The sequence below is a fragment of the Nelumbo nucifera genome, chromosome 5 (genome assembly GCF_055504915.1).
Source record: "Nelumbo nucifera cultivar China Antique chromosome 5, China Antique-T2T, whole genome shotgun sequence".
Classification (NCBI taxonomy): domain Eukaryota; kingdom Viridiplantae; phylum Streptophyta; class Magnoliopsida; order Proteales; family Nelumbonaceae; genus Nelumbo; species Nelumbo nucifera.
In genome coordinates this window covers 46,220,396-46,231,913 of record NC_142653.1, presented here as the reverse complement: position 1 = coordinate 46,231,913, position 11,518 = coordinate 46,220,396, and the positions used below count along the sequence as shown (strand labels likewise).

The following is an 11,518-nucleotide window of genomic DNA, read 5'->3' as shown; positions in this document are numbered from 1 at the left end:
AGCCTGCGGGCCTATATACCTGTTCAAACCCGTTCGGGGGCTAGGCTGGGCCAGACCGGCCCGTCGGTCCACCCGGCCCATGAACAGGTCTACCGACCAGGTCGGTTTTGCTTAACACTGGGTCGGTTTCGGTTTCCATCTCAAGTAACCCGACCAGGTCGAGTCGATTGGAAAAACCTCAATAAACCGACCCAACCCGACCCGTGAACAGCCCTAGTCAAAAACCTTCCCAAGGTTAAGTGGGGCCTACCAATTGCACGTGGACTATGTCGATGGCTATAAGCAGATCAGACACTGTCAATCAGGTCCACTCGACGAATGGTGGGTCAACTTCGCGTTCCGTCACAGCCGGCCGGCGGTGCCCGGGGTGGAGCGTCCAAAACTTGGCAACTTTGAACCAGATTCATAGATGATGACACCTCACATGATCTTCTTCTGCAATGCCCTCTCTCCCCTCCCCAAATCGCATTCTCTCAATCACTCGGACCCGAAAGAAGAAATCCAACCGTCCCTGTGTCGTCCAACGCCTCATCGATCTCTGCTCGCAAGGGAAGCTCAAAGAAGCAGTCGGGTCCTTAGAGCTCCTATCCCGCCTTGGCCTCCGCTTAGACCATAGGACGATTGCTTTTCTCCTCCAACAGTGTGCGAACTCTAGATCTCTCAGAGAAGGAAAATGGATTCACCTCCATTTAAAGTTGACCGGCCTCAAGAACCCGAAAACGTTCTTGTCAAATCATTTAATTAATATGTACTTTAAATGCGGCAACGACCTCGAAGCCCGCCGGGTTTTCGACAAAATGCGGGTAAGAAATTTGTACTCTTGGAACAATATGCTCGCCGGCTATGCGAAGCTCGGAATGCTCAAGCCAGCAAGGAGATTATTTGACAGAATGCCTGAAAGGGATGTTGTGTCTTGGAACACCATGATAATTTCATTGGCTCAACATGGATTTTGCGGTGAAGCTTTGAGGTTTTATGCTCAGTTACGTTGTTCTTCACTTGGGTTCAACCACTTCAGCTTAGCTGGTGTTTTGACTGCATGTGTGAAGTTGGAGAATTTGTCTCTTACTAGGCAGGTACACGGCCAGGTTTTAGTTGTTGGATTCCTTTCAAATGTGGTTCTCTCGAGCTGTATTGTTGATGCTTATGCCAGATGTGGGGTGATTGGTGATGCTAGAAAATTATTCAATGACATGCCTACAAGGGATGTGCTTGCTTGGACAACATTGGTTTCAGGGTATGCCAAATTGGGGGATCTTGAATCAGCTACAAAATTGTTTGATGAGATGCCAGAGAAAAATCCTGTGTCATGGACAGCTTTGATTTCTGGCCATGCTCGGAGTGGTATGGGCCATGTGGCACTTGAGCTTTTCAGGAAAATGATGACTATGTGCATTAGACCGGATCAGTTCACTTTCAGTAGTTGTCTTTGTGCTTGCGCAAGTATTGCTTCGCTCAGGCATGGGAAACAAATCCATGCCTTTATGGTAAGGACTGGTTTCAGGCCTAATACGATAGTTGTCAGTTCACTCATTGATATGTATTCAAAATGTGGAAGTTTGGAGCTTAGTTTACGGGTTTTTGATCTCATGGGTAATAAGCAAGACACTGTGCTATGGAACACGATGATCTCGGCCTTGGCACAGCATGGTTGTGGAGAAGAGGCTATACAAGTGTTGCACAACATGGTGCAAGCAGGGACAAATCCAGATGAGATCACCTTGGTTGTCATTCTCAATGCATGTAGTCATTCAGGTCTCGTGCAAGAAGGAATTGGCTATTTTAACTGCATGACCCACAATGGTGGTATTGTTCCAAACCAAGAGCACTATGCATGCTTGATTGATCTTTTGGGCCGTGCTGGACGTTTTGATGAGGTGTTGGATCTGCTTGAGAACATGCCTTGCAAACCTGATGGCAGGGTTTGGAATGCACTACTTGGTGTTTGTAGGATTCATGGAAATATAGATTTGGGAAGGCAAGCAGCAGAGAGACTTATAGAGTTGGAGCCTCAATCATCTGCAGGATATGTGTTGCTTTCAAACATATATGCTGCACTTGGGAGGTGGGAGTCAGTAGAGAAGGTGAGACACCTCATGAATGAGAGACAGGTGAGAAAAGAACGAGCTATCAGTTGGATAGAAATTGAGAATAGGATGCACACATTCAGTGTATCAGATCGATCACACCCCTTGAAAGATGAAATATACTCAATTTTGGAACAATTAGCTGGTCAGATGGAAGAAGATACTTCTATTGCATGAGATTACAAGATTCTGAATCTGTTATTATTTCTTAACTCAGCAAGGAGGGTACTGAAGAAGTAGCACAGAAGCTGTACCATTTTGCTTGTTCCTGGCAGGTTATAGGCTCTCCTTTATGGAAGGTCATGCTGTAGGAGTTGGTCTCAATAGCGAGATACTTTTAGATACCCTTTCTTAATGAAAATTAAATTTGGTTACCATGTGCGAAATATCTAGCTTCTTGCAACATTATTTCATCTTATTGTTTGTGCAATAAAATTGATAAGAAAGATTCTGTCTATGCTTTATCATGTCGTGGTGGATATTTTATTGTCATATTATTATCATATTTTAGAAAACAGTAGGTTTATAGATTTTTTGTATGTATATAGTTGACAGTATTTTCTTAAATATTTTGCATAACATGTAATTTTGCATTTTACACTCAACTGTTTTATCCTTTTACTACCTTAGAAAATCATATATCTTTCCATGTGTACAATCTGTCTAATTAATATATTATGGTTTGGTCCCTTAATTTAACTTCGAAGATCTTGAATGCTGGAAAAATTTAAAATCAGCCAGTAGACAATTTCTCCATTAATTGCTTCAATGTTTCGTTGATAACTAAATGCTACCTTGATTGATGATTTAAGAAGTTTCTACAAGTTAATTTTCTCAAGATTTAAATATAGAATTAGACATGACATCCTACTAGGCCTTCAAAAGAAAGTATTCAGATGCCAGTGCTTCCCTCATCTCCAACGCTACACTCATCATAAATTATAGTTGTGTTCTCAAAGCTGTGTGTTCCTCGGGTACTTGGAATCCTATAAAGGGTACAAATGTTTGCACTTGCCCTCTGGTCGTATCTACTATTCACAGGATGTGATATTCAACGAAGGTGCCTTCCCATTTCAGCAATCAGCACCACTGACTCTGGCATGTACTCAACCTTCACATGTTCTTGGGCTGCCTCCTGTTGTTGGCCTACCTTCTCAGTCTTCTGTTGACACACAGATTCCAATATCCTTAGACCCCACTTGTATGGATACTACACCATTGGTGATAAGAACACTTCTAGTGAGCTTCTTCAAGGGAGCTCTTCCTCCTGAAATGGAATAGTACAGAGAAGAAGAAGAAAAAGTGATTTAGATATTTTTCATGCACTCTTAGGGTTTCTCATGCTATTTATATTGAATCAAAACAGGTTACTGTCAAGCTGCTTCCATGCACATGGGATTGTCAAGTTAGTTATGCTGATCTGGCCTCTTGGTGTAGACGAATTTGGTGGGATGAACTACATGGGATACTCTTCCTAATCTGCTGCCTTCGGTGATCAGATTTTAAAGTTGTGGGGTCTAGGCTTTGGTTGTTGTTTGCATACTGCTGGGCTGGTCTAGGATCCTATCAACCCCACCCGCTTCAGAATCAACCTTGTCCTGAAGGTTGAAGTCGGGGAATTGTAACTGCAATCTTGAGATGTCCTCCCATGTTGCATCTTCAACTGGAAGGTTCTTCCACTTAACCAGATCCTGTTGGACCTTTTTTGAGCCAGATCTCACCCATCTGAAGCCATGCACAGACTGGGGTTCCAGCAAGAGAGACCCTTTGTTGGAGATTTGAGGTAGAGATCTGCTAACTCTGGCTGAAGGGGATAGGCATGGTTTCAACAGACTCACATGGAACACTGGGTGCAATTTGGAACCAGCTGGTAGATCCAACCTATGGGCCACCTGTCCCACCCTCTCAGCTACCTTAAATGGTCCCAAGTAGCGTGGTGCTAGTTTCTGCCAGGGTCAAGATGCCGTAGAAATTTGTCTATATGGCTGAAGCTTAAGATAAACAAGGTCTCCAACCTGAAACTCCAATTCTCTGTGTTTTTGATCATAGGAGAGCTTCATGCATTGTTGGGCTTCCTGCAGGTGTAACTTCAGGTCCTTGAGCATCTTGTCTCTAGTGGATAATTGTTCTTTTACTTCAACTGCAGCAGTAGATCCCTTCTCATAGGGTAACACAATGGGAGGATCACACCCATAAAGGATTTTAAATGGAGTAGTACCTACCGATACCTGGAAGGTGTTATACCAGAATTCAGCCCATGGGAGCCATGTAGTCCACTGTTTAGGCTTGTCACCTCTGAAACACCGTAAATAGGTTTCCAGACAATGGTTGACCACTTCAGACTGTCCATCAGTTTGCGGATGGTAACTGGTTGTGTGCAACATTTGAACCCCTTGAGCCTGGAAGAAAGCCTTCCATAAAGCCTTGCCAATCCCATGGCAGCCATCTTTTTGGACCGGTCGAGCTTTTCTTCAAAAAGCCTTGCCAATCCCATGGCAGCCATCACCATTGGATGTCGCATGGCCTTCACTTCGAGTTTGATGTCTTCCCTAAGCCCACTGACAAAGCTTCCCATGAAGGCATTCTCTGGCCAGCTATGAACTTGAGAAGCCAGTTTCTCAAATTGATTTTGCTACTCTCTTACAGAGCCCATTTGTTGCAGCTTGGCAAGAGCTTCGTCAAAATCATCAAACCCAGAGAGTTCAAAGTGCACATTGAGTGCTTCAGTGAAGTCGAGCCAAGTCAGTTGAGGGTGAGACCTCCAATGCCATTTGTACTAGAAGTTGGCTTCTCCGTCCAAGTGAATCGAGGCGAGTTGGAGCCTTTGGGAAGTAGGGATGTCATGGTATTCAAAATATTGTTCGGCTTGATTAACCCAAGGGATAGGATCGTCCTCACTTGAGAAGGCTGGGAAGTTGACTTTCGCATTCTTGACTTGAGGAGCTCCGACTATTCGCTGGCTGTTGCTGCTGGAACCTTCTTGCTCATCATCCTTCATTGATCGTGCTGATCCTTTCTCAAACTGAGAGATGAAAACAGAGAGAGTCTCCTTCATTTCCTTCAAACCACCGTCCATCTTGTGGAGCTGTCCTTCCATCCTATAAGTTGTTGAGTGTAGGAAGAGGGAAGGAAGAAAGAAGAATGGGGTGTTACTGTTCACACCCAAAATATTCCATTATATGTTTTATCTGAAATTACAGTCATGTCCCTATAAGGGCACCCAAAATACAAATAATAAGAAAAGGCAACAATACCCCTAAAGCCAAATACACATTCTTTACACTCCCCCTCAAGCTGAGCATAGATATCTATCATGCCCAGCTTGCTCAAGTTTCTATCAAGTTTTGGCTTGTTGAGACCCTTAGTGAGGTAATCAACAAGTTGGTTCTTTGACCTAACAAAAGGCACACATATCTCTCCATTAGCTATCTTTACTCTAATGAAGTGTTTGTTAACTTCAATATGCTTTGTGTGGTCATGTTGAATAGGGTTATGAGCAATGTTTATGGCAGCTTGATTATCACAGTGTAGCACCATTGGGGTTTCAACTTGGATCCCAATTTCGGATAACAAAGACTTCTACCATAGCAACTCCAATACACCATGAGCCATAACTCTATATTCAGTTTCAGAACTAGATCGGGCAACAATAGATTGTTTTTTGCTTTTCCAAGACACAACATTACCTCCTAACAAGGTGTAGTAACTGGAGGTGGATCTTTTATCATCTATAGAACCTACCCAATCAACATTAGTATAAGCTTCAACCTTGAGATGTCCCTGGTTAGAGTATAACATTCCTTTACCTAGACACCCCTTTAGGTAGGCAAGAATCCTGTTGACAACCTGCATATGTGAAGTTCTAGGACTGTGCATATACCGACTCACCATGCTAACAACATAGGATATATTAGGTCGAGTCAGGCACAAGTAAAGAAGCCGACCAACAAGCATCTGGTAGACACCATTGTCTGGAAGAATATCTCCATCATTAGCACTCAGTTTATGATTGGAGTCAATAGGAGTTTCAATTGGCTTACACCCCAGTTTCCCAACCTCATGAAGGAGATCCAGGACATACTTCCTCTGTGAAATGAATATCCCTCCCTTTGACCTTGCCACTTCGATTCGAAGAAAGTACCTGAGATTCCCAAGATCTTTGATTTCAAATTCAGAAGCAAGGAATGACTTTAGTTGGTTTGTCCCAGAGTGATCATCTCCAGTGACAACAATATCATCCACATACACTATCAACAAGGTGAATAGGCCATTAACCCTTTGTATAACCAAAGTATGGTCCGCTTGTGATTGTGTAAACCCAATTTGGGAATAGCCTTCCTAAATCTATCAAACCAAGCTCTAGGGGATTGTTTAAGCCCATAAAGAGATTTTCTTAAACGACAAACCTTCTCCTCACTATTGGATAAGATTACCCCTGGTGGTAAATCCATGTATACCTCCTCCTGAAGATCTCCATTTAGGAAGGCATTCTTCACATCCATCTGATATAGAGGCCATGAATAATGAGCAGCAAGAGACATAATAACTCGGATAGAGTTCATTTTGGCTACAACAGAAAAGGTTTCTTGATAACCAATCCCATATGTTTGGGTGTATCCTTTTGCCACCAACCTAGCTTTGTATCTTTCAATTGATCCATTAGCCTGATGTTTAATGGTATACACCCACTTGTAGCCCACTGGGACTTTGCCTTCAGGAAGAGGAACAAGCTCACAGGTGTAGTTTTTTAAGAGAGCCTCTATCTCTTGGTTCATAGCATCCTTCCACTGAGGTGACTAAACTGCATCTGAAACATTACGAGGAATAGAAACTGAGGAGATAATAGTAACATAGGCATGATAGGGGGGTGAAAGAGCATCATAAGAAACATAGTTAGTGATGGGGTAGGCAGTGCATTTCCTTTTTCCTTTTCTAACTGCAATGGGAAGGTCAAGGTCAGATTGTGAGACATCAGGCTCAATAACAATAGGAGAAGGAAGCTCAGTGTTGCCTTTAGAGTTACTTGGAATCGGGTGATTCAATTGTTGTGGACATTCAGTCTCAGGAGTATCCTTCCTTCTACGCTTTATAAACCACTGTTGTCAGGATCGCTAGAGAGGAACAGGAGGAGGAGCAGGAAAACTGTTACTACAAGGGGAAGACAAACTAGGAATGTCCATAGAGGTAGGAACAGGAAAACAAAAAGGAGTCCGATCTTCACAAACACTCTCCTCCTGAAGAGAAGGACACATGAACTGAAAATATGGAGTAGACTCAAGGAATGTAACATCCTTAGATTCGTACCTTCGGCCAGTATGGGGATCAAAGCACTTGTACCCCTTTTGGACTAAAGAGTAGCCAAAAAGTATGGCTGTATATCGAGCCTTCTTGCACTTCTTGATAACGTTGTCTTGAACCCCACTAGGGCGGATTCTAGAATTTGGACACCTACCCCCAATGGCATTTTCTCTTGTGCTTCGTTCTTCAAAGTCTTAAGTCAGTCCACCAGTCCTACCTTGTCCCCTTTCCCTGTTGGTGAGGTTTGGTGCAGAGTTATACCTCCTAGGGTTGGTAGTTTTTGTTGGGAAGCCTATCTGGAAAGAATCAACACTGGTGATCTACTCCAAAAGAAGAGACCCAATACTTGCTTGTCACCTCAGTGGTGTGTTCTGTGTAAAGCAGATGGGAAGACTGGTTTTCACCTAATGGTGTCTTGCCACTTCGCGAGGTCATTGTGGGATTGGGCTTTCTCCTTATTTGGGTGCAACTGGAATCCCCCATCAGACATGCAGGGCCTTTTCTCACCTTCCTTTTTCAGGTGGCGGTTAAAAAGGGGAAGGACAATGTGGAGAGGACTAAGGGCTGCAGTATGTTGGACACTGTGGGAAGAAAGAAACTCCAGGATATTCTCAGAAACTCAGAGAGGAACAATAGATCTGAGGGCTATCATACATTTTAGGGCGGTACAGTGGCTGAAATCTTTGAAAATATTCACAGATTACACTGTGGATGACATGTTGAGGAAGTGGGGTGAAATTGCAAATTGCACGCAGACCAAGTCAGTAACGAGTGTGGCTTGGACCCCCCCACCTAGTGGATTCTTGAAATTAAACTTTGATGGATGCAGTAGGGGAAACCCGGGACAATCGGGGATCGGGGGTGTTTTTAGAGATGAAAATGGGGTCATCTCTGCTATGTTCTCAGGCCCAATTGGAGTGGGTGACTCCCTTAGAGCTGAGATATGTGTAGTTATGGAAGGAGCCTGAAAAGCCAAGGAATTGAACATCAAGAAACTTATAATTGAAGGGGATTCAGAGGTGGTGATAGGGTGGCTGACTAAAGATCAAAATGACTTATGGAAGTATAATAATGAGAAGAGGAAATTCAAATGGCTGGTGCGGGAGATGGAAGTTAAGACATGTTGGATTAGAAGGTCAGCTAATTCCCTAGCTGACGGTTTAGCAAAACAAGGGGCAGAAAGGGATTCTTTGTTTTGGGCTAAGCTGTAACGTTAGTGTATTTGTATCTTTGTTTTTTCTTTTTTCATTTCTTGAAGTTCTTTGTGACTCTTGGAAGATAAGTGTGTTTGTCTTCCACTTGTAAATTTTCTACTGATGAATTAATGAAAGTGTTATTGATAAAAAAAAAGTAGCCAAAAAATATGCATTTGATAGATTTAGGGTCAAGTTTCAGGCAAGAAGGACTCATGTCATGAACAAAGCAACTACAACCAAAGACTCTGAGAGGCAAAATGAAAATAAGATCCTTAGGAAACAAAAGTTGATGAGGTGATTGAAGAGAAAAGGGATCGTGAAGGAAGTTTATTAATGAGATACATTGCTGCTTTAACTGCATCTCCCCAGAATTGAGTTGGTACATTCATTTGGAAGAGAAGGCCTCTTGCCACCTCAACAACATGTCTGTTTTTTTCCTCTGCTACACCATTCTGTTGCGGAATATGAGAACATGAACTTTGATGAATTGCTCCCTTTCCTTCAAGGAATAATTGTAGATGCTTTTTAAAATACTCCTTAGCATTGTCAAACCATATTATCTTGATGTGCCTTTCAAATTGTGTTTCCACAGTCTTGAAGAAGTTTTGAACAATGGAAGGGACCTCATCTCTACTCTTCATTAGGTAAAGCCAAGTATATCTAGAGTAGTCATCAATGAACAATATAAAATAATTATAGCCGCCCATACATGGAATAGAGTATGGGCCCCAAACATTAGTGTGTATCAAGTTGAAAGCAACATCACTCCTTCTATTACTTGCAGGATATATAGTTCTACATTGTTTTGAGAGATGACAAACTTCACATTGCATATCCAAACTAGACTTAGACTGACATAAGTTTGGAAACAAAAATTTAATGGACTTAAAAAAGACACATGACCTAGCCAACAATTCCCCAACTTCAAAAAACTCAAATTTTCATCATGATATGACTCAGTTTGGCATAGTAATCCTTGCTCAGAGGTTTGATAAAAAAGGTAAACTCCCTCAGCTTCATGTCCAGCTCCAATCGTCCTCCCCGTTCTCAGGTCCTGAAAAACACAATGAGAAGGGAAAAAGGTCACTGAACAGTTATGAGATTTGGTAAGACTGCTAACAGATTAAAGATTCTTGTACAAGTGGAGGACATGAAGGACAAAGCTCAGGGAAAGATCACGAGTAAGCTTAACCTCCCCTAGACCAGAGATAGGGGTCTGAGATCCATTAGCTACAGTGATTTTCCCTTCCCTTGGAGCCAACTTATAAGAGGTGAAGTGGGAAGACATACCAGTCATATGTGCACTAGCTCCTAGCTCTAGAGTCCACAATCCAGGAGCTAGTAGGAGAAGATTGACAAGTAAGTGCACCGCCTATTTTTGCAAAAGTACTGGAAGGATTACTAATACTAGTAGAGGTAGAGAGCCTATTCTTCTCAAGGTGAGTCAACAGAATCTTGAGCTTCTCCATCACACCAGAGGAATCGTGTGTGGGATCTTGTACATTAGGAGGGCAATCAGCTCCAATAGTAGAAAGATGAGCATTACCCTTCTTTGCGGTTTTAAACTTGTCAGGCTTCAAATGTGGATTCAATTTCCAGCACCTATCCTTCGTATGTCTCGGCCTCTTGCAGTAATCACATATCACATCATCATGCTTTTCATTAGTACCCTGTTTGTTTGTACTCGACTTGGACCTTGAAGACATGTAGACAGATTGATCCATCACTGAGGTTTGCATCGTAGCAACCCTTCTACTTTCCTCTCCCCGCACTAAGGAGTATGCAGTAGCAAGGGAAACAATATCTGCACTCAAAATGTGTTGTCGAGTAAAATCGTACTCACCATTCAATCCAGCCAAGAAGTCAAACACTCGGTTCTTCTCAATATACTTCCAATACTGTTCACCGTCCTCAGGGTTCTTCCATTCCAAGTTCTCCAAATGATCCATTTCTTCCCATAGAGACTGCAAAGAAGAGAAGTACATGGCTATAGTTCTCTCTCCCTGATGTATATTACAAGCTTCTCTTCGGAGTTGATAGACTTGGGCTGTATTTTTTGCTCGGGAGTATGTGGCTGTAACACAATCCCAAATATCATTGGTAGTGGAGAGGAACATATAATTGGGGGCAATATGTGGCTGCATTGAACACACCAGCCATGACATAACCAAGGAATTATCCTGTTCCGATCTAGCAAGTTTGGGGTCATCAGCTTTTGGCTTCTCCTCTATACCAGTAATAAATCCCAGCTTACCCCTACCTCTAATAGTAAGCTTGGCTGATTGAGACCACTCTAGGAAGTTGGTTCCATCAAGTTTTACAGTGGTTATCATTACCATTGGAGACATCGACATTATCCAGCAGCACTCAGGAAGCAGTTTGTAACTCCTTAGGCACATCCATTTGAGTTGGGTAGGCCTTTTAACAGTTCTTCAGCACTACAACCACCAACCAACACACACAAGACCCACAAAAGATGGGAAACACTTGGCTGGAATCCAATGGGAGGCCCAAAACTGAACTGACGGCAATATAGGAAGGAAAAAAGACCTTCCGTAGAAAGATTAGTGGTTATAAGGATGTGGAACCACTTCCCATACCTTTAGTGATGCCAAATAAACCAAAACCAACAAGTTTCAAGCATGCATCGAACTCAGACAAGGAAGAAAAAAATCCAACATCAAACCGGTATTTTTCTGTAATTTTTGATTGTAAAATCCGGGAAAATCATAGACACATCAGATGAAGATAAGAACCATACCACAATAACCCTAAAACCAGGGCAAACCAGAGTATATCAGATTCGAGGGTTGCCGCCTGTTTCTGTACGGACAGCTGAAGTCATCCAGCGGAGGTCTGACATCAGTAGGTCTTGGTGAGTTCGGGAGTTGGCAGAGGAAAGACTTCTTCCTGCTCTGATACCAAGTTGTTGAGTGT

At 42.6% G+C, this 11,518-nt stretch overlaps 2 protein-coding genes across 22 annotated transcripts in view; one reads left to right on the top strand and one right to left on the bottom strand.

Moving 5' to 3' along the window:
• Positions 1-297: 297 nt before the first annotated feature.
• Positions 298-11,518, top strand: part of LOC104589319 (pentatricopeptide repeat-containing protein At2g21090) — a 38,233-nt gene continuing 27,012 nt past the window's right edge. For 19 of the 21 annotated variants that reach the window (XM_088887993.1, XM_088887992.1, XM_088887986.1 and 16 more), the window contains exon 1: positions 298-2,362. In XM_088887993.1, coding sequence (XP_088744119.1) covers positions 441-2,264 — 1,824 coding nt within the window. In that variant the 5' untranslated portion in view covers positions 298-440 and the 3' untranslated portion in view covers positions 2,265-2,362. Of the gene's footprint in view, positions 2,387-11,518 lie in introns of all 21 variants that reach the window. The other 2 variants (XM_088887994.1, XM_088887989.1) reach the window with 1 other exon arrangement.
• On the bottom strand, positions 9,886-10,935 carry LOC148791511 (uncharacterized). Its single transcript, XM_088888205.1, has one exon. It carries the CDS (start codon positions 10,933-10,935, stop codon positions 9,886-9,888), a length of 1,050 nt encoding a protein of 349 aa, XP_088744331.1.

What these genes read in the sequence shown, in the direction of transcription:
- LOC148791511 (XM_088888205.1), bottom strand. Translation starts at nt 10,935, where the DNA reads ATGTCGATGTCTCCAATGGTAATGATAACCACTGTAAAACTTGATGGA.